Genomic DNA, 26,319 nt, shown 5'->3' with positions numbered 1-26,319 from the left:
TGGACTGAGGCAGCAGAGCTCTCCACAGGCATGCAGGATTGCCCTGGGGGGCCGGAGTAGGCAGCCTGACCGCAGCCACGCTCCGAAGGCAGGCTCATCACCGTGAGGTATGGCCATGTTGCCAGATGTGCCGTCTGATCATCTGAGATCCCTAAGGTCCCAGAGCTGTGCAAGTGCGACCCTCCCCAACCTAAACGCCTCCAAGGCTAAGTCTCTGGCCCTTCCTGCCCAGGATGTGCTGAAGCCCTTGCCTCGGAGCATGGCAAGGAGCGCACAGGCCCGAGAACCCTTACCGATGCGCAGCATGAAGTTGTTGAAGGACTGGTTGTTGATGTTTGTGAGTGTGTCCTTCATGGCCAGAGCGAAGTCTGCCAGGTCAGCCAGGTGCTGCCAGCGCTCCTTGTCTGACTTCTCCTCCTGGGCGGGGGAGCAGCGGCGAGAGCATGAGGAGCCGGAATGGACACCTTCCTCCCTTCGCGGCATTCTGGAGGCGAATTCCTACACCTCCCACAAATGAGGCCGTGACCTTGGCTCGTCACTGACAGTTCCCCTGGATCCCTTAGGGTCCCCAGGTGGGGTGGGACCAATCCTGGCCAGCTACGTTGCTTCCCATCTGCTATGTGGCCGATCAGGAGTCCTACCTCATCGCCTTGCCTGGGCTCATGTCTGGGGTAGTCCTCATTTTGATTTCTTAACTAGATTCTAAGCCCTTGAAGGTCATGACCCATCTTGGGTTTCTTTAGCCTCATCCATAAAATGGAGATGGTAGTAGTACTTGTATAGGACAGTTGAAAAACAAAATAGGATGATAACAGTTTAAGAACAGCTCTTGGGCCCTGGGCCCCCACAGCTCATTTCCTCTCGTAAACAGCTAGCTCTGCAAGTCCGACAAGACAAAAGAACAGGCTAATGCAGGCCAGTGAGCTCTAAAGACCCCTTTTCTATCAGAACTGCTCCCCCAACCTGGATGTTTTCATTGTCACGTAATTGCGTGGATGGTTGCTTACTCCCCAGCTCTTTAGAAAGTTTAGAGCGTATGGGCGCCTGGGTGGCTCAGTGGGTTAAGCCGCTGCCTTCGGCTCAGGTCATGATCTCGGGGTCCTGGGATCAAGTCCCGCATCTCTCTCTCTCTCTCTCTGCCTGCCTCTCCATCTACTTGTGATTTCTCTCTGTCAAAATAAATACATAAAATCTTTAAAAAAAAAAAAAAAAAAAAAGAAAGTTTAGAGCGTAAAGGGAGCATGGCCACGGTTAGAGCAGTTCTGCCTGGCCTAAGCTGGGCACCAGTTGCAGGGGTGGAGGGGGGCTGTGTAGCCTACTCTTTCTCTGCCCGTTAAACTGGGCTGGTAAAGGGACCCCAGGGTCCTGGGATCGAGTGCCACCATTGGGCTCCTTGCTCGGCAGGGAGCCTGCTTCTTTCTCCACCTCTGCCTGCCTCTCTGCCTGGTTGTGCACTTGCTCTCTCTCTCCCTCTCTGACAAATAAAAAAAAAACTTAAAAAAAAAAAAACAAAACTGTGCCAATAAACCTAATTTTAAGTTTGCCTTACGTGCTGGTGGTGTGTGTGTGACCCACTGAGCCAGCAGTGCTCGCTCACGTCAGCTACCCTGGTGACTCCTTGCTTCACATGCGAGCCGTGGACTGCCGCGCTCCTGCCTCAGGAGACAGCGCCCCATCCCCTCCAGCCATGGGGGGGCGCTTAGCTACCTTGTTGGAGCTGGCAAAGCCGTTGGTGTTGACATCTGGGGTGACTCCTGAAGCTGCCATGTAGGTGCTGCCGATGGTTTTGATCTTGGTGATGACCCGGAATTTGGGGTTGTCCAGCAGCTGAGGCCAGTAGTAAAGAGGAGAGAAAGGTCACCAGAGTCCGAGGAGATAAACGAGTCAACTAAGTGACAGATATGCCTGTGTACAGCAGCCCCACAGGACTCCACCAAAGCTCTTCTGCCACTTATCGGTCACATGATGTTAGTCAGACTTGCCGACGGAGACTCCATTTCTGTCACCTTAACATGCGACAAAACTGCCAGGCCCCTAGGGTGCTTGAACCTACCTGGAAAAGTATTTTCCTCGGCAACACAAGTCACCCAGTAGACAGTTACGGAATCTCAATCAGGTTTGGAGCAGACGGTGCCTCAGAATCTTATTTGGGCCAGTGCTTCCGCTGTGATCGTGTAGGTAACCCCCCCCCCCCCCCCCCCGCTCCTGCCTGCCCCACGCAGACCCGCCAGGCCGCAGAAGCTCCTGCGCTCCCGGGAGAGGCGCACACGGGAAGACCGAGCCGCTGGCGTAGCTGCAGCTTCTCCGACTGCTGCGGCCCGGCCTGCGCTAGAACCCGGAACGGGCTGGCACAGGGCGAGGGAGGGGCAGGAGGGGCACTCACGGAATCAAAGTCTGAGATGATCTCATTGAGGAAGCGCAGACACTCGATGCCGCCGTTGTTGATGCTCTCCTCCGTGTAGAAGTCGGCGAAGTTGGGCAGGGAGGCGAACATGACTCCGATCTCGTCGTAGGACTGGCTGTACAGCTCCTAAGGAGGCAGGGCCTGGTGGGGTCGGTGCCCAGGAATGAATCCCTCCCACCCCCAGGACGGTGGACTCCGCTTTCTGGATGGACTGCAGCTTGTAAGGATGTGGCCCATCGCGACTTCGAATGAATTTCCCTGGGCCCTGTAAGAGCCCTGGCTGTGAGGAGGGGGTGGATGGAGTCGGGAAATGAGGCATCAGAACCCTCGTGTGAGGAGATGACCCCTGGCAGAGGGTGGGGCCTTCCAGGGATATGTGGCAGCGGAAAACGTCCCAGAAGCCTGTGCACTGCCGGCCTCGCGTCCGCTGCCGACAGCCAGGTGGAGACACACAGCGTCCTGGCTGCCTGCGACCCTGTGAGGCCACCCCTCACCTCATCTCTCTTCTTGGACCCCAGGAAATGGCGGGCCACGTGCTCAGGCAGCATGTTGGTGACCAAGGCCTCATTCCAGCGCCGCATCTCGTAGACACGTTCTTTCTGGTCGTGGACCTCAATCTTCCACAAGAACAGTGTCCTTGCCAGTTTTTCCACCTGTGGACAGACGCGGGCAAGGTGTGTGCTTCAGCCAGCCATTTGATGGAAAGGTGAAGAGCAGAACTCGGAGGGGTTCCACGGGGGAAACACCCGCAGGAAGACGGCTAAGTGGCCAAGGAAAGATGACACAGAGAGAAGCACCGACACCTCAGTGGGGTTCCCGGCCTCGCCGTGGTTGTGTAGAGCTCCAAGAGCCTTCTGGGTATGTGGGGGCCTAGCTCTGGGACCTCATTCTAGCTATGGGTCTGTCTAGGAGGCTGGTGGCAGCAGTGGGGACCTCCTAGCCTGTGGTGGAGCCCCGACTTCCAGCGGGCCCCATCAGCCAAGTGGCTAGGGAAGGCTGTACTTCCCCTGGCAAACCACTGGGGGGCACTTGGGCTTTCGGGGAGCTACTCCACACCCCCCCACACAGGTCTGCTTGCTTTTTTTCTTCTTCCTTTTAAGCAAACAAAACTTCATCAGCTTCTTTCCCTTTCTCTTCTGGCTCCATGGTGTCTTAGTGACCCCCAGAGCCAGGGTGGGTGAAAACCCACGGGCCCTGACCTAGGAAACAGATTTTCTCTCAGCTTTCAGTCTCTGTGCTCTGCTTCAGCATCCCGGAGGCGGTCAGGAGGAAGAGGCAAAGACTCTTGTATTACAGGCAGGAAACCGAAAAATGGAGGGGGTGAAGGCTCAGGCAGGCCCACATGTCAGGCTGCGCAAGGGAAGCAGCATTCCCAAGGAGCTCGGGTTCTTGGATCCTGAGCTTCTCAGGAGGCCCCACCGGGTTGTGTGCAAGGGGGGGGGGGGGGGGGGGCGTGCCGGCACTCACGTGGCGCGAGAAGTAGTAGAAGCTCAGCATCATGATGAAGATCATCACAGTCATGGAGTACTTAGAGGGCACCAGGGGCAGCCTGTGGGCCAGAGAAGAGCTTGATTCCCTCCAATGGGACTGGGCCCTTCCTGTCACCCTGGGCCAGAAACTTCTCCCAGCTCCTTAGGCACCTTCACAGCAAGTCCAGACTCCCACACGTCAATCTTTCTTCAACCACTGGGCTCCTAACAGGCAGCCGAGCCCTGGCCCCTCCCAGAATCCACCTCAGGGCTCCCCAGGTATTAAGAAAACACCATAGGTGCAACCATGGAAGTCTCTGGAGAAAGGAGAGCCTGGCGTTGCAGTGATGAGACGAGGGTACATACGAGGGTATGATTCTTTTTTTAATAATTTCACATTTCTGGATGGAGCTACCCTTTGCATTACTATACAGTAGTCTGTTGTATGAATGTATCACAGCTTGTGGAGCCATTTGCTGTTGATGTGGTTTGGGTTCTCATCTGCTTTGTGTATTCCTGTGTATGTGCAGCTATGATGAACGACGGGGCTGGACGATTGTGCGCACATCCTGGAGTGGTGAGGTGCGCACGGATTTCTGTGATGTTCGTAGGGCTCGGTGGGAATGCTGCGTCATAGGACTATTTGCAACTTTACTAAATAACTCCAAATTGTTTTCTAAAATGGTTGTACCGGTTTATACTCCCATCAGGAGTACGTCACTGTTGTACTTGATAGTACCAGACTTCTCCGTCCTTGCTCAACTGATAGGTGCGTAGTGGTCTTTTGTTGTGGTCCTAATGTTCACATCCGTGATTACGTGAATGCCTTTCATTTATTAGTAGCCATTTAGATTTCTTTTAGGAAGGGCCTATTCTGTTCTTCTGCCCTAATTCTCTTACATAATCTGTTTTTTTTTTTTAATTTGAAGGTCTAATCAAGTCACTGAATCAAAATGTTAAGAGCTAGAAGGGACCTTGGAGAGCTTCTAGTCCAATATCCTCTTTAAGATGTAAAATAGACTAAAAAACTGGCCTGCCTGTGGCCCCAGAGACAGCCGTGCAGCAGGGAGCAAAGCTACATCCTCGAACCTTCTAGACTGGGTGCAGTCTTCCTTCCTCCTCCTCTGCTGTCCGTCCCACTGGCTCCCACTCTCCTCACCTCAACCCAGCCCTGTCCCGCCCGCTAAAGCACCATGCTGCTGCTCCCCTGCTTCGCTCTGGCCCCGGAGTGTCCAGACCAGCGTCCTTCTGCCTCTCTCCAACCCTCCTCTAATGAAAATCCCACACTGTGTGCCTCTGAAGGGGTGAGATCATGGCCTTCTCTTGTCTCTAGAAGAGAGGGCGACTAAGTCCCGACCAAGAAGAGGAAAGCCGCTGCCCTTACCTGCCAGTGCTGTTGAGCCCAGGGGTGGAAAGTCCCTGCATCTTCTCTAAGGCGACCACGGGAAAGCTGCGGGACAGAATGTAGCGCCCTTAGTTCCTCCCTGGGGACAAGTGGCTGACATCCAACAGCCAAACACGGAGGGAGCCAGGATCGTCTGTTCATCAAGAATGAAAGGATCTACCCCAGGGTCACAGCCCACTAGTGGCGTATCTGTGAGAAGCCGCGAACCCCGACTCCCATATCATCCTCCGATGAGCCCCAGGCCTGGGACCTCGAAGTGGGGACTTGGGGTGGAGGAAGGAGACGATACAGATCCCCAGACAGGCTTCATCTTACTCGTGTTCCTGAAAGCGCTTGCGGTCGTATTCATCAAAGATGGGGCGCCAGGCGTAGATGTTGATGACGGCCACGGCCCCCGTGACGAGCAGCATGAGTGTGAGCTTCACCATGTGGCTGACCTGCACCAGCATGATGGTGGCGATGAGGGACAGCACGGCGACATAGTTGTAATACTTGGGGTTCTCCACGCAGCCGTCCTCCACGTCCAGCCCTGCGGTGCTGTTGTTGGGCCCGGTGTAGTACTGGAGACAGCTGAGCTGGAGGCCAGGACCCGGGGGCAGGAGGACACGGAGCGCAAGGGGACAGCAGACACCGGTCAGAGGCGGCTGGGTCGTGGCCACCACGTCCCACAGCTCCCTCAGAAACACTGACAGACGGGACAGCTACCAAGGAACAATGCAAGTTAGTAGTTCTCACTAAGAACTGAACCGTATCTTGCTGGATGTTTATGAAAATCATCGAGTATCTGTAGTGTCGCCACCTTTACAGAAAGCCCCCCGAGGCTAGGCTTGCGCCCAGCAGCGCGCTCAGCAAGCGGGACCGCCAGAGCGAGGGGTCCAGCGTTCAGGTTTCCCGTACAATGCGCGCTTGTCCCTTCTCACTGTTGCTTAAGGAGGGGCCGAGGGGCCAGCCAGGGGGCCTCGGTCCCGGTTTCGCCGCCTGGCAGCCAGTCTCTGCTCAGATGCTTCTATTTCCGGGCCTGGGCCTGCTGCCTGGCAGACGTAAGTCAATGGCAAGTCCGTCCATCTGCCGCAGCAAACCTACTTCCCGGAACTTCCACCCGCCGGTACTCGGCCAGCCCCGGGGAAGTTCTCAGTGAAAAGCTGTCCTACCGCCCTGGTCTTTCACCCTGCCCTGGCGACGGGATCTCGAAATCCTGTCCTGCACAGTGTCCGTGACCCTGCTAAACAGTGGTCCCCAGACCCAGCGCCAGGCTCCAGGGGTGCTCAGGCAGGCCAGGGGCTCAGGCTTCCTTCCCTGCACTCGGGCGCTGCGTGACCCGGGCTTGTGGGGTTCTGCAGCTCCGAACGTGGCATTCTAACTGGACTTTGGAGCAGTTGGCCTAAGGGCCTTTTCACCTATGCTGCTACAGAACAAGTCTCCATAGTGAGGTTCTCCCCAACCCCGGGGCTTAAATTGTTAGAGAAAATAAAGCAAATGATGTAACATTTATTTGAAAAAAGTAGGACTTTTTAAGAGCACGTATACAGTACAGCCAAAATTGTTGGGGACCATGAGGACTGACAAGAACATTCCCTGCAGCTCCAAGCTGCTAAGGCTCAGTCGCTGCCTGGTGGCTCTGAGTCCACAGTGCTGGGCTGCCAGCGGCGAGCACTGTGCCCCCTGAGCAGTGAGAGCGTTTCCTCACAGGACTGGGATCTAGAACTGCTTGATCCTTGATTCTGTCACTTACTGACTGTGACCTTAAGTGAATTAACCTGAGCTTTGCAGCTGTAGATAATGATACCAATGTCTTGGGAATGTTAGATTCAATGAGTCAGCGTCCGCCACGGGGCCTGGGGCCTGGGGTTGAGCCCTTGGACTCTGAGAGAGCTAGGAGCTGGGGGAAACAGGTCAGTCTCAGGTTTCTGGGGTAGAAGATCCCCTCCACTTGGCCAAGGTGATGTGTTTAGGAAACTGAGTGCCACTCTAAACCTGTGTCTAGTGGGGGAGGACTGGTTGACCACCAGCCTTTCTCCACTGGACAGGGGGGTGGGGGAGGTCCCTTCACCAGGCACAGCAGGAGCTCACCATGTCCACGACGTTTGCCATGACCAGAATGAAGATGGCTAACATGGCCCAGGTATTCCTGGCCCAGCGGGTCCGGTCGATCCAGGTCGAGAAGGCAACGAGCTTCTTAGGAAAGGCCTAGAAGAATGGAATGGAATTGGAATTCCATAAACTTTTGATGGTTTTTTCTCCTATAAAAGGTCTCTACTAATGACTCTGGTTGCTCCCCTACCTCCCAGGAACCTAAAATGTAGACCTTTGCCTGTGAGTCAACCAAAACCTGGCAGAGCTGAGACGTAGAGCAGGACCCTGGTGCTCTTTGTCAGTCCCTCTGGAGGGGTTTGTGACACAGCAGGGCCACCCAGCAGCCCTTTTTGGAGCAGTCGCCGTGACCAGCCCAGGAGGCTGTGGGCAGCACCAGCCGGCGGCAGCCCTCTCCGTGTAAGTCCCAGCAGCGAGGCCGTGGTGGGGAAGGAGTCTCGGGGCAGCCATCTTTGCCTGGCTGCCCCCGCCTTTCCTGGGTCAGTTCACCTGAAATCCTCCAAGTTACCCGGCAAGCCACCTGCTGGACCCATTCCCCTCAGACACTGCTTTTCTCTTGTCATTCTGATCAAAAACTCTGCATGGCACCCCAGTTCTTACAGGAGGAAACCTCAGTTCCTTTGTCTGGCTCTCCTGGTCCTTCACAATCCAGGGCCAACCCGCTTCCAGCTGGGCCTCCACTGCTGTCCTACAGTTTCCCGTTGGTCTGGGCTCCGGCGTAGGCGCCTTGTTAGCTCAGCAGATGCGAGTGAGTGACATGGAATGAATGGATGGACACACGCCTGCGCTGTCCCAACACAACAGTCTATTCGTAAGGAGTCGGGTGACGCAAAACTCCGTCCGGACCCCTTCCGCCTCCGAGAGGGCTCCTGAGCCCAAGTGGCTCTTACCCGGGGAAAGATGGCAGCCAGCGAGCAGACCGTCAGGATCAGCAGCAGAACCTCCCCAACCACAAAGGTCATGTAGTTGGTCATTAGCCTGTAACAGGGAGAGACAGGGAGGGGGACAGAGGAACCAGTGAGATCAGGGTCGAGGGGGGAGGGCTGGGAGAGGAGAGAAGGTACAAGAGCAGGCCCTCTGCGCCCACTCCTCAGGTGTCCCCACGATGCCACCGACTCCTGCCTCCTGCCGCACGGGCGAGAGGGAGGCCGAGCACAGGGCCTGGGAACGTGTGCCCCTCCTCTGCTGCTGGGTGCAGATGCCCAGTGGAAACCTGGGGGTGCTTCAGGGTGAGCACTGTGCTCGCGAGGGGGCAGCCTGGGACGGGGCAGCTCGGCTGTCGGGGCGGGGGTGGTGCTGGCAGGGTGACCCCCGGGCAACCACACAGCTTCACAGTTGAACACCGCCTTCATGACTGAGAGATCCTCCCCATTCACACAACCCCACCATCTGGATCCAGAGAGACCCCCGCTGCTAGGCCAGCGCCTGGCTCGCGGTCATCTCTCGCCCGACTCTGGGTCTTTGCCGCAACACCACCCTGTCCCCGTGCGTGAGGCCCGCTCCGCCCTGCGCTAGGCAGAGGCGGCGCAGACAAAATGGAACTCGCCGCCCGCATTCCTGCTGCCTTCCTCACTTTTACCCCCCCGCTGGCCCCTGCCTGCGCGCCCGTTCTGATGCCCACTAGGAGGACATCAGCTCCACGTGGGCCGGGGGTTCACGGCACGTCCTGGCCCCTCGGTGCCTGGCGCTGATTAGCCGCCGTCTGTACACTGAACGAGTGCATGTGACCCAGCCCTCCTAGGGGTTAGTGGCAGACGTGACCACCTTCAGGCCACAAGCACCACCATCATCTTTGGCTTCTGGAACCTTGGTGATACAGCGGTGCAACAGACTGGCAAGGAAACTGTGTCTAGAAGCTACGATGAAATCCAAGGCTCCTCATGGTTCCCCTAGCTACAGCTGGGGCAGGTCTCCACCGCCCCCCTTCACAGGGAGCAGGGAACCCTGCATAGGAGTGAGCTGCGGTGGTGGTGGGGGTATGGGGAGGGAGGGGGCGGGCAGCCGCCCTCTACTTGGGTCTCAACAGTTGGGGCGAGGACTCCAGAACATTCCTCGCCTCGGACAACCTACTGCTGGGTGCCAGGGGTCTGGTTGTACCCAGAGCCTGAAATCCATCTGCTAAGATGAAGCAAGAGACGGGAGCCAGATCAGCCCTGACGACTGGGCTTGAGGAATGTCCCCATCTTGTCTCCTTGTCCCCGCCCCACTCAGGCCCACGCAGCCAAGATCTCCCACCTCCTGGACCCCTCTCTGTCCCTGGGCTTTCTCGGTCCGAGTTTTGATGCTAGTGCTCTTCTAGAACCCCGGGGTAGACAGGAAGAAGGGGGTCCAGAGCACGGTCATAGCCACACCTGGGCCTGAGTTCACCTGGGCAGCTCCACTGGAGGCAAGAACGAGACCAAGCTCCTGCCCCAGTGTCCTGCTCCTGCGGAGGCAGTGACCTCCCTCCCGCCTGGCCTAGGACGCTCACCACCTCACCCTCTCCCGGCCTCTTGGCTCCTGCCATGCCCTCCCTCACCAGGGGTCGATGAGTATCTCGACCAGGGCCGTACAGAGCAGGACAACACAGGAGCAGCTGAAGGCAGCCCCGCTCTGCTTTTCCTTCTCCACCGAGTAGCGGGTTTCCATATCGGGGTCCATGAACCGCATGGAAAGGAGGAAGGTGTTTCTCTTCTTCACTCTGCAAAGGAAATGAGACCCAGGAAATGATAAATGTCACACCTGTCTTGGCCCATCGGAAGGGTCCCCACCCGGGACAGCTGGACCCCCGAGCTAGGGCCTACGAGGTGCGTGCAGGGGGACCACTTACACCTGGGCGGACTCTCGCTCCAGCAGCGCCTCGTTGAGCAGCTGGTTGAGCTCGTGCTCGTCCTCAGAGGCGTCCACCACTCGGTCCGCCAGGTCCTGAAGGCGCAGCCTCCGGCGCGGGTTGGGGAACGAGGGATTGTCGGCCTGCGAGCCAGTGCGCCAGGTGGGGGTGGGCGGGAGGGACGCGGGGCGAGTTGGGGGAAGAGGAGGTCAGGGGAGGGGAACAAAAGGATCGCACTCAGGAGGACTAGGCCCTCCACTCTAGGAACCACTTGGTGGGAAGTGTTCCCGATGCCCCCCTGCAGCTGCGTCCCGCTTGGGTCTGGACCCAAAGACACAGTCCTTCCTGGTTTCCCGGCCCCACGGCTCTGCAGCGACCACCTGCTACCAGCAGCCCGTCGGGGAGCGGGGGCCAGCAGTGTGAGATTGCTGTGCTGCTAGGAGGAGGGGAGCCCCCAGCCGTGGGGTCACCCCTGGTTATCGCTGGGGAGGTGAACCACCCCCAACCCTCAGGCTTCCGGGAGCTCTTAAAGGAACACACATCAAGCTCACCTGGGGAAGGAAGGTCTGGGGGGGGGAAGTGCTCGGAGAGGAAGGGACGTCCTTGTCACTAGCGGGCTGGTGGGGCTGGGGCCGCTACTATTTTTATTCCCATAAAGGGTAAGCTTCGGCTCCAGAGATGGGAATCCAGACTGATTCCACGGCCATCGGCCTAAATAACAAGGGACACTGGGCCCATCGGAGCTGTGTGTACTGGTCCAGAGTGCACACGGAAGCCAGAACCAAGACGGCCCGGCCTTAAGCTCCGGTGCCACTGGCTGACATTAGGACCCATGTCACGCATGTTCCCCCGCTCCAGCTTTCTTCCCTGTAAAATGACATGGGAGGTCTGCTCCAGCACCGAGAACCTGTGTCCCCGAAGTACGCGTGGGAGAGTGCGGCTGAGCGTGAGGACAGGAAAGCCAGAGGCTGCTAAAACCATGGCGCCCCTGTTGCTGAGTCACGTCGGGTCTGCATTTCCACTTTGCATCAAGAAAATCACACTAGGGAAAAGCTGCTGAATGTCATGGTGATCCAGAAAAACCCAGCAGCTCCCGGCCCTGTGTCCCCTCTCGGTCCACAGAGCCTGACCTAGAGGGACTGGGACAGGGAGGACAGGCAAGGCCGGGCTTCCGGCCACAGGGCAGCTGCCTTCGTCAGTGAACGTAGCCGGGCAGCTCCGTAGTCAAGGGCAGGCCCTGGATGTTCTCCCAGCGAGGACCCCGTCCTCGGCGGGGACCATGTTCACTGCTTTGGAAATGCCCCATCTGTGCCCAGGCCTTGTGGAGTCTGGACCTCGCCAGACAGGTGAGCCCACCCTGAGGTCTCACTTCCACAACGGTCTCGTCAGACCCTACAGAATTTTCCATGGATGTCCTCACTGACCTCAAAGCCACAGGATCCTGGGACAGGAGGGCTAGACAAAAGCCTCCGAGCTGAGCACCTCTTTTATCCCTACTCACCCCCAGCCCAGGAACTACTAAGGAGACCGTGGGACCAGGGGAGGAGGTGACGCCCAAGGGGACAGTGATGAAAAGGAGCAGAGCCAGTGGCCAGGTGCCCGAGTCCCATGCAGGACACCTCCTCTGGCAACCTTCACGCCCCGGCCCTCGCCCTGCACGCACCTGGGCATCCTGGTCCTCGGGCTCCTCCGACGTGGAGCCGCTGGTGTGGACACTCCCGTTGGGCTCCTTGGTCTCAATGAGGGCGGGGGAGCCGGGCTTGGAGGAGGCCGGGGCGCCGTTCAGCAGGGCCTGCGTGGGAAGGAGCGGCCGTCAGCTGCCCGCCCGCCCTGGCACACCCGCTCGGTCCGCCCTCCGTCTGGAATCTTGCCACGGGAGGCTAAGAAAGGTCACTTCCTGACTCCTCCTCTAGGACGTTAATTTTAAAACTCCGTACTCTGCCGGTGCCTGTTTCTACTATTGGAATTTTTCTAAGCAGAGAAAGACCCTCTTGTTCCCACTCCTATTTCTAAAACAATAGCTTGACACAGAGGTCCTTGCCCGTCGTAGAACCTGACGAACGCCTTCCAAAAGTCTGATTAAGTCCCACCAGCCCGTCTCCCCAGTGACGAGTCCCTTTCCTTGACAGAGTAAGTCAAACCCTGTAACACGGCCGAACAGTCCTCTCGATTCATGGGCATTGGCCGAATCCCTAAACTTCTGGGGATACACTGGAATTCCTGACTGTGGAGCTCACGTTCTAGTGAGGAAAGGCAGCAGGAAGGCAAGTCAGTCAAATCAGTACAGTCTGGAAGAAGGGAGAAGTGCTCTGGAGAGAGGTAAAGCGAGAAAGGGCCCAGGGATCGCTGGGCAGCGAGAGGGTAACGAGGCCAGGGGAGGTGTCCCCGCGAGGGAGACAGTTCAGTGATGACCCGAAGGAGTGAATCCTGCAGCTCCCGGGGGGATGCCTCCACCCCCTCTCCCCCGCCCCAAGAAGAGAGAGAAGCTGGTGCAAAGGCCCTGCAGCAGGCATGTCCCCCCGCCTCCAGGAGGCCCATGCCGCTGCCAAAGCAATGAGTGACAGCAGAGCAAGGGCCTGGGTGTCCTGGGCTCTCCCGGCCTCCATGGGACCTGGCTCTCCCTCCGAGGGAAGCGGAGACCAAGGCAGCGACAGGATGTCCCCTGTCACTTCAGCGGGAGCACTGCCTGCTGGGGAGAAGGGAAGGCAGGACCGGGTCAGCAGCAGGATCACTAGCTGGAGACCTGCGATCTGGCCACACAGGCACAGCCCTGCCTGGCTCGCGGTGGGGGGTGGGAGGTGGTGGCCGGTGGGAGGGTGCTGGGGGGGGGGGCGGTTAGAGCCCTCCCTCACAGGAGGGTCGACAGAGCTGGCTTGTGTCCCGTAGAGACCGGGCTCGAGCCTGTGTTCAGTGTTTGGTCTGAGCTGCTGAAAGAACGAAGGGGCCGCCGGGGAGCTGGGCGGCCAGAGGGATGAGCAGGCCCCGGGCCTGGGACGGAGCTGCCCCTGCTCATGCAGGGGTGAGTGCGGGCAAGCTGCTGGGCCGGAGGTGGAGACCCGGGAGTCGTCAGAGGTGGCATTTGAGACAAGGAGACTGGGTGAGCCTGGCAACAGGGCAGGGTGGGCAGGGAGAGGCCTGGAAGGACTCGCGAGGATTCTCCTCCCCGTCCATCGCTCTGCTGTGCTGAACCGCGGGCCCAGATTTCTGCAAGTGGGACTGCGCTCGCTGCTGTGACTTCCCGAGGAGATCCCCTCACCACCTTCCTTTCTTCACCCCACTGTCCCCCCCCCCAACTACACCTGCATCACCCACCCCCCCATATCGTCCATGCATTACTGCTTCTGACCCATGGAGATGTCACCTTATACACATGTGGCTGAGGAGGAGACTTCTGGAACAGTCGCCGAGCTGGCCACACAAGCTACACCAGCCGTGATGCGTGGTTCACCTGTGCATTGCCCTGCCATGAACACGGGGATCCAGGGGCGGGGGGGGGGGGGGGACGAGCTACCACAGCTAAACGTTCAAAGTCCCCGAGATGCAGCAGGGCTGACACGTGCTGGACGTCTGACAAGAGCCTGACGACGGCCGCCTGAGCGAGGGTTCCCTGCTCGGGTCAACCAGGAGCCCCCACGTAGCTGAAGGGGCCCGAAGCTGGGTTCAGAGCCAGGCAGGGAGGGTGCCCGGGGGCGGGGGGCATCAGGAGGTGAGTGAGCGGGGACAGGAGTAAAACTTCCCACGTGCAGAACCCTTCACCCAGCCTTCCTACTTCAAGAAATTTCTCTGGCAGGAGCATTAAGAAACCGTTAAAAATCAACTTTACAAAATACTGAAAACCTCGATGGCCACAACATGTCACTGAAAGAAGTGTTGAAGAGAGAATGCTGTCCATGTTTCCATCAGAAGGGGCGCTGGCTGCCGCGTGTGACGGGGCACCCCGGACGGCAAGGTCAGTGTGCCGGCGGCCACCGCCACCTGTCCTGTGCGGGCAGCAGCCTCCGCGCGGGCCCCTTCCTCCTCGCTCACGGCTTCCGTGCTCACGTGTGAAGCGATGCCACCACAAGCTCAACCTTTCTCTCCTTTGGAAGCTAAGAACTCAAGCTCAACAGCTTCATAAGGCCCGCTCTGCCCAAGCTCCCTGTGCCTCAGTGGTCTCATCTGCACCCTCGGAGTGGGGGTGTCAGGCAAACAATGCCGGACCCAAATTTCAAATCAGCACAATAGAATGCAAGATTAGAATGAACGGGAACGAGTGTCCCAAAGACCTATCTGACTGCTGCTTTGTGACTTCACGGTGGTCCCTGGTAAAGCCCAATTTGGGGGTAATTTTTGAATGGAAGAACATTTCTCTACTTACAAAATTTTATATCCCAGAAATTATAAATTCCCAAGCACTTCACAAAAAAGTAGGTGATTTCCTAAAGTACTGTCTATTACAGTCTCGTAGAACAGCCTAGAAGACACATTTTTAACATGTGCTAGGGAGTATGTTGAAGTTCTGTATGCAGCACTCTGACAAATACAAAGGACTTGTTAATTTGTGGGCAAGGTCAAGTCTTCTCTCATGAGGCTTTCCTTTCTACTCTGACAGTTCCTAATTTCCTGAAAGACCGGTGCCTACTCTTCTGAGTTCTTTGGAGCATTTAACTGTAGCTCAAACCTTACATGCAACACAATGCATCTTGAGCTGTCCTCCGCTTCACCACGGGCGCCGGGGCATTTTACATTACTCGGAGTGAGGCGGTGGCCCACACACCCGTGCATCCCCCCCCCCCCGGTGCTGAGTCTGTGTGAGCTGCACACAGGAGCGACACACGCGCATCTGGGAGGCAGGGTGGCTGGCAGGCGGGGGGACCAGGCCCAGTAGCCCTGCTGCCTACTAGATCTGCAACTCGCCTGCAGAGTTCTGGGTCTCAGTTTCCTCCTCTGCAAAGTGGGTATGACAGCCCCCTTCTCGCAGAGTTGTCTTGAAGAATGAGATAACAGATGCCCAGAAGCACTCCCGGAATAGTGGCTGTGATTAAAGTTAACGGATGAGTCTTCGTTTGTGTTTGATTTGCTGGCCATCACCATATATTTTCGGGGAAGGGAAAGGTGTATTTTTCTTTTAAAACTTCCCCACGGGCTGCATCTTCAGCCACAGCCCCTGAAGCCTCCCCAGACCAGCTCATGCTCTGCTTTTGTCATTACTATGCAAAGCCCCAGCCCTGGGATGGTGTCAGACCACATGTCGACCCCGAGAGCACCAAACTCCTTATTCGTTCGATTCTCATGACGGGTGGGTTCCTAAGTACAACGTTACAAGGACCAAAACAATTCCCAGGTTCAGCAGAGGACGACAGAAGGCCCATTTCTGCAGCGGCCCCTGGTGGCTCCTAACCAGATGGCCTGCCAGGAGGCCAGCACAGGGCCGGAGAAGCCAGGCAGCTGCTGTGGGCACCTGGTCTGAGGAGATGCAGGGAAGCAGCCCAGGGACGAGAACAGGGCGGGGCGGTTTCACTGCTTCCATCCTGTTCTTGCTTCATCTCCCACCCAGCAAACCTCCCCGGCCTCCGTTCTTCCCCTCGGTGACCAAGCCAACCCCACTCCCTGCCCCCCGCCTGCTGGCATCCTGGCCAGCTCTCCCATGGCTCCGACCGCTTCCCCCATGTAGAGAAGACCTGTCTTCACCAGCTGCTATCCCAGGGCCACAGAGACACCTCCAGGGGCCTCCCCTCTGTCAACCCGCCGGAGCCAGGCCCATTCCTTTCCCCAGAGCCTGCTTCCTCCCGCCCCCACCAGGGTGCCCCCTCCACACACCCCTGCCCACTCTTCTACCTGCCCTGCTTCTAGAACCCGCCTTCCCGTGCCCTGTCCGGGGCGGGTGGGGGACTCACCGGGCCGCCGAGGCCATGCTGGGCGGCTGTCTTCTTCACCTCCGGCTTGGACGCGATGATGAGGTAGGTCTCGATGCCCTTCTCGTCCAGGTACTCACAGCGGCTGCCCCCCTCGCCTGGCTCCACGTCGAACTCGCCCTTCAGGCAGTCTAGGGTGCTCTGGGAGATGTGCACGCGCCTGGATGGCAGCGAGAGGCCCGGGCCCAAGGCCCATCAGGCCCATCAGGCCGGCAGACCCCAGGGGAGGCCACCAGCCCTCTGAGCCTGAGCGCTACACCCATGAGGCAGGGAGGACATGTCCTCGGCCGCCCAGAGCACTGAGGGAGGTAAGGAATTCGGAAGGCCCCCCTCAATTCTGCCGTGAGGTGTGTACTTCATGGGTTCCTAGCTGCAACACGGCTGTCGGGGGTAATGAACCCACTTCTGGGGAGTCACCGCAGAGAAATGAATCATGACTGCCCTCGGGGGGTGTCCACCCTGACCGGCCGAGTCCGGGAAAGAGCTCCAGCCAGATGGGCGGCTGCACGGTCACTGCCAACCCCTGCCTCAGCCCCCGCACCTCCCCCCGGGGAAGAAACGCTTGCTCACCCGGGGATGCCACCGGCCTCCATCTTGTTGGCCACAGTGACGTCGGTCGACCACACATCGTACTGCCAGCGTTTCTGGCCCAGGACGCCCCCCAGCACGGTGCCTGTGTGCACCCCCACACGCATGTCCACCCCCGTCTTCGTCTTCTCCCGCACGTACCTGCCAGGCACACGTGGAGAGGAGGGGGCTCAGGCTTGGCCGTAGCAAGGTGACCAGCCCTCTGTGCCCGTGGGAGGAGTTCTGCATGGGGTTTTTCCCCTCCAGGCCCAGGGTACTCCTGAGCCCCCCACAACTCTCTGCCTCCACCTGAGCTGAGTAACCTGCGGTTGGGGGTCCAGCAGGCTTGTGCCCAGACTCCACATCACAGGCTCACGTGATGGGGGTGCAGGTGGGAGATGACAGAGCAAAGGCTGCTGCTTCCCCACATCCACCTGTGCTGGACACCACGCCGGGGCCCATGTGCAGCCGGGAAAGCTGCCCCCCCACCCCAGCACAGCATCTGTTTCTAGGCTAATGTCAAAGGAGCTCTAACCCAGAAAAGGGTAACAATGCAAAACGGCCCTCTGGTGGCAAGGTGACCCCTGTTGGCCCCACCATGGTTGAGGGGAGAAGCTTCAGCAAGGACCCCCTTCCCTTTGGGGGGCTTCTTGGGGGGCCTGATGTGGCCAGGGCCTGCCTGGTAGGGCCTCCAAGGGGCTTGTGGGAGGACAGCGATGGGAAGTGTGAGGACAAGGGTCACGTCCTCATGCCTCATAGCACCGGAGGCAGGAGCCCTGGCTGGAAGCCCAGAGCAGAGGCCAGGATTCCAGTCCCTCGTGGCCACACAAGGACTTTCTGAGATGAGCCTGGAGGCTCACAGTGAGAAAACACTGAGAGAAGAACAGGGGATCTGAGAGGAAAGTCCCAGCAAGCGTGAGGGGGCATGACAGACTTCGCCATGACTGCCACTTCTCCAGAAAACCCTGGCGGATGGAGGCTGGGCCCCTCGGAGGCTGTGGAAGGCTCGCGGCCCCTCGGCCGTGACGAATGCAAACCACGTCCCCGCTGCCCAGAACCGGGCACCGAGCAGCCTGCCGACCAACACGGCACCCGCCCGGCATGGGGGCCTGGGGTGCGCACCAGAAAGGCCTGCCTCTCCCGTGGTCCCCGGCCCTCACCCCAGAACCCCACTCACGAGATGGCCTCCACCATGGCAAGCCCCATGAGGATGGAGCAGACGGCGTGGTCCTCCCGGTAGTCGGGCAGGCCGCAGATGCAGTAGTAGCAGTCGCCCAGGATCTTAATCCGCAGCTGGTGGTATTTCTGAAGGGACGGGGGTGGGGGTGGCTCTGAGTCCCTCCTTCGCACGGCGGGAGGAAACCGGGCGCACCAGGGAGGGCCAGGCCCGCACCCCGAGGGGGCCCCCGACCCTGAAAGCCGGGTGAGCCCGAGTACTCACGGCAGCCAGCTTGTCGAAGCGGGCAAACAGCTCATTGAGCAGCTTCACGAGCTCCTGGGCGCTGCAGGCCGAGGACAGCTGGGTGAAGCCCACGATGTCCGCAAAGAGGATGCTGCGGGAGGAGGGCGGGCCGCGGCCGTGAGGCTGCAGACACCGCGCAGGCCCCCCCGCCAGCCCCGGCACCCGAGCGCAGGCAGCCAGGATCCCGGCGGACGGGGCCCTTGCTCAGGCCCCAAAGCAGTGAGATCCTGCACTTCCAGGGCGGGTTTGGGGCTCTATTTTGTGGGGGCCCCCCTCAAAAGGGCCACCTTCCCCTACGCTGCCCACTCCTGGCTCCTGGGGGAACCCACCCCTCCTAGAAGGAGCGTGGCTGTGAGCCCCCGTGCTGGCCCTGAACGGCTGGGTGACCTCTGGGATGTCACCTCTCCGCCCTGGGGTGATATTAGGTTGACAGGCTGGACCACACGGCCCCGATGTCTCAGCCCCAGCATCGGCCAGCACCACTGCTCCCGCAGGGGCTGAGGCTCACACGGCGGGGGTGGCCCGGCTTCTAGGCCTGGGGAGGGCTCTGGAACTCCACAGGGCACGGCCGACCCATGAAGTCCGGCCCCCGTCCCGCTCTTGCTGCCGGGCGTGGGGGCGGCGCACCTGACGTTCTCGTGCCGGTACATGTACATGGTGTTGAACTGCTGCTGGTCCTTCTGGCTCTCGTCCTTCTTCATGTCCTTCAGCATCTCGTCCGCCACGTGCTTGGGCAGGATGGAAAGCATAAGGTTCTCCTGCGGAGAGGAGGACAGCGTTAGTGGGGAGGCAGGTCTGGCCTGCATCCTTCCAGAGGCGGGTTCGGAGGTTTCCGGCGGCAGACGTCAGCCAGAGGCCTTCCGCGCAGACCCCACGCGGGGAAGCAGCCAGAGGCCCAGGCAGCAACTTCCTGTGACTGAGCTTCTTCGGGCCCTGACGGGAGTCAGACACTCATGAAGAAACCCACGCTTGGTTCTGTGCCTCTAGAACATCCTCAAGGCCACAGGGAAGGCGACAGTGCCTACATCGCTGGGAGCCCCCAAGGGCAGGACCTGTGTCATCCACCCCACCTTGCACAGAGCAATCACTTAATTCTGATTCGACATGACCAAAGACCTACCATGTGCCAGGTAGCCCGCTGGGAACCAATGCTACCAAAGGAGTGAGTCTTTGCCCTCAGAGGGCTGAGGGTCTCATGGGGGACAGGTAAGTGTGTCCACTGCGGTGCGGTACGGTACGTGCCCAGACGAGCGAGGGAGAGCAGGGGAGTAAGAAAGAAGGGTTCCAGAATCAGCCGGGGGGTGTCGGGGCAATCAGGAGGGCTTCCTGGAAGTGAGGCTTGAAGATTAAGATGTTGAGAACATCTCGTCGGAGGGAGCCACAAAAAAAAGGCACAGAGACCTAAGGACCCCAGGTTCAGGGACCTGCAAGTCCTTCAGTGGAGGGAGAAATAGGGAAGTGCAGCTCCAGAGGTGGGTTCGGATGGGGGTGTCGGGGAGGGGGGCGGTGTGGGGGGCAGTGTGGGGGGGCGTAGTCAGCACACTGCCATCTGCTGGGCGAATCCCGCCACTGCCTGTTTGCGCCAAAGTAGTCTTGCTGGCCCCCAGCCACACTCGCTTGTTTCCGTGTCATCTACGGCTGTCTTCTCCCTCCAACAGCAGAGCTGAGTTGTTGTGACAGAGAACATATGGCCTACAAAACTGAAAGGGCTCTTCTGGCCCTTTCCAGAAAATGTCTGCTGACCCCCGTTTTGCACCACAAAGGGCCTCAGGTGCCAGGCGAGGAACAGGACCGCTCCTTCCTGAAAGCCACAGAGAAGGACCAGGGCAGACACGGTGGGGTGGGGCAGGGTGACCAGTCAGCTGTCACCCAGGCAGAGGGAGGGTTTGCACCAAGCAAGCAGGACAGGCCCATGGCTTGGGCTTCTGGGTGGAAGGTGCTGGTCTGAGGGGTCAGGACCAGAGAGGCAGAGAGATGTGAAAGGAGAGACAGGGCTGGTTTGGGACGCACTGTGGGCAGAGGCCGAGCCGGCTACGGGGCTGGGAGCCGGGGCAGGAGACGGACCCCAGGAGGAGGTAAAGCCGGACAGGGAAGCCCAGGCCGGGCGCCACGTCAACAAGGGTGCGCGGCCTCCCCCGAGGTGGGGAGAAACCTGAGGCTGCGGCTCAAGCTGAGGTTTGCGGGATGGAAGCTCAGAAGCATCAACAGCTTCGGGAAGTGTGGCTGCGGTGAGGCTCTCTGGAGGCCTGCGGGGCGCGGCAGCAAAACTGAGGGCAGCCTGGGAGAAGCGGGGGGGGGGGGGGGGGCACAGCGGGTATGGGAGGGGACGGAGAGGCACATCTGGGTCTGTCCCCTGTGCTGGAGTGATTCTGAGGCACCAGACCACGTGCTGCTGACCAGGTTGACGGACAGGGAGGGGCCAGGCGGGAGGGGAGGGGGGTCCAGGAGCACCGTGTCTAGCCGGCCTGCTGCTGGTGCAGGGGTGGCAGGAAACCAAGAGCTGGTCTGCGTCCTCAGCGCCTGGGGCCAGGCCAGGTGTCACAGGACCATAGAGAAACAGGGGCTGTGGGTCCTGGTGGGCACAGGAGCGGGGGACCCCGCCTTCCACAAGGGCCTGGGAGGATGCGGGTCCCACTGGCTCTTGTTCTCTGTTGTGTTCAGTGGACCCCGAGGCCACAGGCCCCAGCCCTGCGTATTAAACACACCTCTCACTGGGGCAGGAGAACCAAGGTGTGGAGGTTCTGCTCTTCTCCCTGGAGTGAGGCAGCCAAGAGCCCCTCGGGGGCCCGGGCCCGTGTCCCCCATAAGGCAGAGGGCTGGGGCCTCACCTGCTCTGGGAGAAGACGGCTGAGCGGTAGGGGCAGCCCCTCCCTTCTACTCCCACGACTATGTGCAGACCAGAGCCTCGGCCCACTCGCCCCTGCGCCACAGGAAGTCCCTCTCACCTGTCCCTCCTTCTTGTGGCTAATCACACCATTAAGGACCAGGTGGGCCCTTGGTCCAGTGTGCGGGGCACGGCTCTTACCTGAAGCACCACAGCCATTACCACCTTTCTCCCATTTCCACGGCTATGTGGCCCCCACAGCTAACCACCAACCGGGAGGTGCCAATGCCAAGGAACGAGGGGCCAAAATCAGCCTGGTGTGCCCTGCTGTGGCTCCCGCTGAGCCCAGGAAGGAGCACGAGGCACGGTCCCTGTGCCCGCTGCCTGCACATGGTGAGGGGCCTTCGGAAACCGGACTGACCCCAGGCAGGAGCAAGCACTCAGCTGGGGCAGAACGGGGGCCACAAGGGGGGGTTTTCCGGACAAGCCAGAGACCTGGGGCCCTGCCAGCTCTCAGGGCGGCCTGGGGGGAGCTGCCGGAGTCTGGAGGGTGAAGGTGGTGAGCGCTGGGGCAGGAATCCGGCTGGTAGGGACAGGAGCACATGGACGGGAAGAGCTTGAGCTCTGGACCCCACGGCTCACTTCAGGCCCCGCCACTGAGACACGCAGGGTGACACCACATGACTCTCACTGTCCCTGGCCTTGGTTTCCTCATCGGTAAAGCAGGAGAAAAAGTGACTCCTCACTGTAGGGCATGAAGGACAGGCCTGTATACAGTAAACACTCAATACACAGCAGCTGTTATGACACCTGAGGAGACATAACTGTTGAGCTGAGGAGAGTGTGGCTCCTGAGGGTGTGGAGACAACAGGTGCCTCAGAAAGACGAGGCCTAAAATCCTTTGGGCCTTGAAGCTGGCCACAGGTTTATGACAGGTTAAGAGTCCCAGTGGGGTATCCAGGGTGAGAAGAAAGTCTTGGGGTCACTTGGCCAGGCCTAGGAACTCTGGTCCAGGCACAACAATGAAAGGGAACTGGCTCCCTCCTTCCATGCGTGTCCCTGCCTTGCTCTCCCTCTGTCCCCCCACCCCCTGGACCCCGCCACGTGTGTGTGCAGGTGCTCGCTAAGGGGAAGAAGAGGTAGAAGGTAGACGTGTGAGGAGTGCGGGAGGGCCTACCACCCCAGAGAAGAGGGCACGCAGGTGTGTGCACAGGGAGGGGTCGCGGGACACCAAGGATTAGGAAAGTCCCAGTGTTGAGCTGGACTCCCGGCCAATCCGCCTACCAGACCCAGCAGCCCGCACCCAGCGCCCACAGGATCAGGCCTTTCCCCCGCGCTCAGACCCCACCTCAGAGTCCCGCCCCTCCAGAAGAGCCTCTCTGGGCAACCTGGGAACCAGTCCAGTCCTGCGAGGTGCTCTGTGCCCGGATCACAGTCCCAATTGCCCTAAAAACATAGCTAGGCCTCTACAGGGGAACAGGGCGACCCAGAGCAGCTGAGGGCTGTGGCTTGGTCTCCCCAGCATAGAGGCAGAGCCTGCTCTTCCTCAAAAAGAAACTACTATATGTTTTGGGAGTCACAAGAATGTTCCAGGCCTCTGGCCCACTAATGGCTCTCCTGGGAATTTTTCTAACAGATAGAATCCACAAGAAGAGGGCGCCTGGGTGGCTCAGTGGGTTAAGCCGCTGCCTTCGGCTCAGGTCATGATCTCAGGGTCCTGGGATCGAGTTCCGCATCGGGCTCTCTGCTCAGCAGGGAGCCTGCTTCCCTCTCTCTCTCTCTCTCTGCCTGCCTCTCCGACTACTTGTGATTTCTCTCTGTCAAATAAATAAAAATAAAATCTTTAAAAAAAAAAAAAAAAGAATCCACAAGAAGAAAAAGACATACATGCCAGAGAGACTTCAAGGCAACATTACTCACACTTGTGGAAAAGACCAGAAGGCCCAAATGCCCAGGAAGTGGCTCATTCAACTGGGACACATCCTTGGGATGAACCTCAGAAATCATCATAATGACTAGTGCCGTGAGGCAAACATGACCAAAGGGAAAAAGACCCAACACCGTATTCTGAGGAGGCGACGGCAGACCCAGGTGTGGCCCTGAACCACGGCAGGAGAGCGTGTGCGAGAGAGAACAGGGTACTGCGACCTGGCGAATGGAATCCAGAGAAAACGGGAGGTTTTTCAAAACTGCTATATGGTTATGCTGCCGCTGACTTTTCACGTACTTCTTAAACAGGAAATAAACACAAAACTTCCTGTTGACGCCAGCTGTGACCCTGACCCCACTTGGCTGCAATGACCAGATTTCTTAGAAAGGGAAGAGCCCTGCAAGTCCACCGGGCTCGCTCCGGACTCCCACGTCCGCCTGGATATGAGCTGAGGAAGGAGACTGATGCCCAGGTTCGAAGCCAGGGGGGTACCCCCTCCCCACAGCACAAGAGGAAGGTGGCCAGGGGTCCTCTCTGAGGGCCGAGTGACAGAACGATCCTCCCGGGCTGGTTTCTGTCTCGCCACTCCCCAGGCAGATGGACACTACGGGCTAATATCAACGCCGTCTCTCCTCGCTAAAACTTCCTCACTTCCCCTGTATTTTCCTGTGTGTGTAATTCTGCTTCCATTCTGACCAAATCAAACCATGGAGGGGGTAAGTGGTTTCCCCCAGGTACCTCAGAGTCAGTGACGGATCCAGAACCAGAACCCAGGGCTCCTGGACTGAAAGAGTGGGTGGGATTTTCTTTTTCACTAAAAAAAATGTGCTTTTGACACAGTAATTCTCTCATCCAAGTTGGACGCTATTTTGCTGCAAATATGAAGGAACATGCAGTACCCAAATCTTCCCTAGTAAGGACCTGACGATGCTGTTCTAGAAACCCGTACGAGGACTCTCCCGTGGGTGAGCCACTGGAACGTCCTTTCTGTGCTGCCCCGTGCTCGTGGAGTTGAGCTGGGACGTCCGGCCACTCCTGGTGTGGGTCCCTCCTTGCAGAAGCAGACCAAGACCTCTGTGGCTGCCTCAGCATGGTGGCCCGGCAGCAGACCAGACCCTTCTTTTTTTCTTTTTTTAAATATTTTATTTATTTATTTGACAGACAGAGATCACAAGCGGGCAGAGAGGCAGGCAGAGAGAGAGGAGGAAGCACGCTCCCCTTTCTCCTGCAGAGAGCCCGATGCGGGGCTCGATCCCAGGACCCTAAGTTCAGATCATGACCTGAGCCGAAGGCAGAGGCCTAACCCACCGAGCCACCCAGGTGCCCCAGACCAGACCCTTCGGGGCCTCAGGGAGAGCAGGCCAGGGCTCGTGGCAGCTGCTGGCATTCCTTCTGATGGGTCAGCAGAGCAGAGGAGAGGAGACAGGTGCTACTGAGGGAGACGCCTGGCTCCCCATGACAGACCCCGGCAGGCCACAGTGACCTCCCTCAGCCTCTGTACACCCTCCTCACAGGCTGAGGGGAGGGGAGAGGGGCCAATGCCAGGAGGCCTGGTCTCGGTGACTGGCTGTGGACCCTGAATGTAACCAACAGGGCCAAATGTGAGGGTCAAATGCTGAGTCACCCTACAGCTATGACAGAGGCCAGCTGTGGGGGCCCTAGAAGGCCTCCACCGTGACACATCCACAGCATGAGGCCACCCAACTGCCCGCAAGGGGCCCAGTAAGGTTAATGGGGGAAATGTGGCATTGTTTGACACCGCTACCCGCAAGAGCAGAAATCTATGGCAAATCCCTGGACGTCTGGGCTCCAGGAGGTCCCTGCTTCCAACGAGCCCATCCCTCAGGACCTCAGGCCCCATAGCATCGTTGCTCCAAGTGGCAGCCTCAAGCATCACCCGAGGCCGCTTCCTGATGAGGCCCAGATGACCTCAGGTAACCTGTGACCACATTAAAGTTTAGAAGTTCCCCCTTAAAAGCCTTCAAGGAAAGAGTTCCTCAAGGAAACTGTTCACCTGGGCTCTCATTGGGGAGGGACCACACGGTGCAGGAGCCTGAGGCCAGGGATCAGAGGTGGGCTGAGGGGCTGGGAAGCCACCCAGAGGCGACACAGAGCAACCTTCAGGCCTGAGGGTGTGTGGAGAAGGAATGGTGCTTGCCTGGAGGTTCCCACAACAGGAAGCTGGTGAGGCAAGGCTTTGGGGAACAGACTGTCGCTTCTAGAGCAGGAAAAAAATGTTCTACGAGTCAAAGCAGTTCAAACAAGGAATATGAGGAATATGCTGCCCAGAGAGCTAGTGAGCTCTGGTCCCAGACACCGGATGAGGAGGCTACCGGAGGGGGCCAACCACAGGATGGTCCAGCGGACAGGGACATGCCAGACCCGTCAGGCCGAGGCCAGGGGCCCTGCCACATGGGTCCACGCAGAGAGATGGGGAAGGTGGGCAGCTGCCTCACGTGGTCTCTCCCCAGTCCCGCTGTGCTTTGCGGGCTGTCCTCGAAATGCGCACCAAGTCAAGGCCTTGACCTGCTCTGGGAAAAGAACCAAAGGAAGCAAAACAACGAACAAGCCCTGAAAGTTTCTAGTAGACTTCCTGGTACCCAGATCCCACGGAGAAGAACCGGAGCCCGCCCTGGGCACTGTGCGGAGGTGGGGTGGGGTGGGGACGGGCTGGGGCGCAGCGTGTGTCCCAGTCCCAGGCAGGGATCTGGAAACAGGTATTTGCCGCACTGCTCAGGTGGGCCCTGAACCCCTGACAGGGACAGGTGGTCCGGATGGCCTCCACAAGGCTCTGGGAAGGAACCAATCGCGCCCCCTTCTCCTTAGCAGTGACTCAGGCCAGGCCTGGCCTTTGTAAGGCTCAGGACTGAGACAGAAGCAGGAGGCCCCTGCTACCCCCAGGGGTCCTGGGGCGGCACTCGGGAGTGGATGACAGCACGTGGGCTGCAGGGGTGTGGATACCTGAGTTTGGCTGATGAGCGGCTAAGTTTCTACAACATCCTTGTCAAGGGGCAGAGGGAGGAAGGCTTACAAGGGAGAGAGAGATCAGCAGCGCCCGGGTAGCTGGGGGCTGTGTGCGGCGTCTGCACCGAGCAAGCACGGAGTCTGTCTGCATGCTGTGTCCTTGTGCACACCCACATATGTCCTCTGTGTGTGCCGTGCACACACACACACCTCACTACAACCCATAACAGGCTGTGAGCACATGCACAGCTGTCCACAAACACATCTGCTCTGGGCCTGATTTCTCCAGATTCTTGGAGCTCCCAGGACACTTGAAAGCCAAAGAAACGTCCAACGGCCACAACAGGTGCCCATCCTGGCCTGACCAGCTGAGCAGAGGAGGCAGCACAAGGAAGGAAACAAGGAGCGGGAGGACCTGGCCGGCCCCAGGAGGCGAGAACCCACACAGCTCACCTCTCCCCAGTGAGAGGGCGAAGGGCCACGACGTGTGAAATCGGGAA

General features: G+C 59.0%; 1 protein-coding gene across 3 annotated transcripts in view; it reads right to left on the bottom strand.

Annotated features, from left to right (window-relative positions):
* The window catches only part of ADCY3 (adenylate cyclase 3), a 79,410-nt gene that overhangs the window by 2,057 nt on the left and 51,034 nt on the right, over nt 1-26,319 (bottom strand). For all 3 annotated transcript variants that reach the window (XM_059132477.1, XM_059132478.1, XM_059132480.1), the window contains 17 exons: nt 18,729-18,859; nt 18,081-18,192; nt 17,817-17,944; nt 16,643-16,801; nt 16,055-16,232; nt 11,842-11,970; nt 10,179-10,321; nt 9,888-10,049; nt 8,260-8,347; nt 7,349-7,465; nt 5,594-5,853; nt 5,258-5,323; nt 3,872-3,953; nt 2,899-3,057; nt 2,384-2,530; nt 1,708-1,827; nt 294-417 (listed from right to left, as the gene is read on the bottom strand). In XM_059132477.1, coding sequence (XP_058988460.1) covers nt 294-417; nt 1,708-1,827; nt 2,384-2,530; nt 2,899-3,057; nt 3,872-3,953; nt 5,258-5,323; nt 5,594-5,853; nt 7,349-7,465; nt 8,260-8,347; nt 9,888-10,049; nt 10,179-10,321; nt 11,842-11,970; nt 16,055-16,232; nt 16,643-16,801; nt 17,817-17,944; nt 18,081-18,192; nt 18,729-18,859 — 2,305 coding nt within the window. The remainder of the gene's footprint in view (nt 1-293; nt 418-1,707; nt 1,828-2,383; nt 2,531-2,898; nt 3,058-3,871; nt 3,954-5,257; nt 5,324-5,593; nt 5,854-7,348; nt 7,466-8,259; nt 8,348-9,887; nt 10,050-10,178; nt 10,322-11,841; nt 11,971-16,054; nt 16,233-16,642; nt 16,802-17,816; nt 17,945-18,080; nt 18,193-18,728; nt 18,860-26,319) is intronic.

The sequence above is a fragment of the Mustela lutreola genome, chromosome 9 (assembly GCF_030435805.1).
Source record: "Mustela lutreola isolate mMusLut2 chromosome 9, mMusLut2.pri, whole genome shotgun sequence".
NCBI lineage: Eukaryota > Metazoa > Chordata > Mammalia > Carnivora > Mustelidae > Mustela > Mustela lutreola.
The sequence above is the reverse complement of the archived record's forward strand: the minus strand, read 5'-3'. Positions and strand labels throughout refer to the sequence as shown.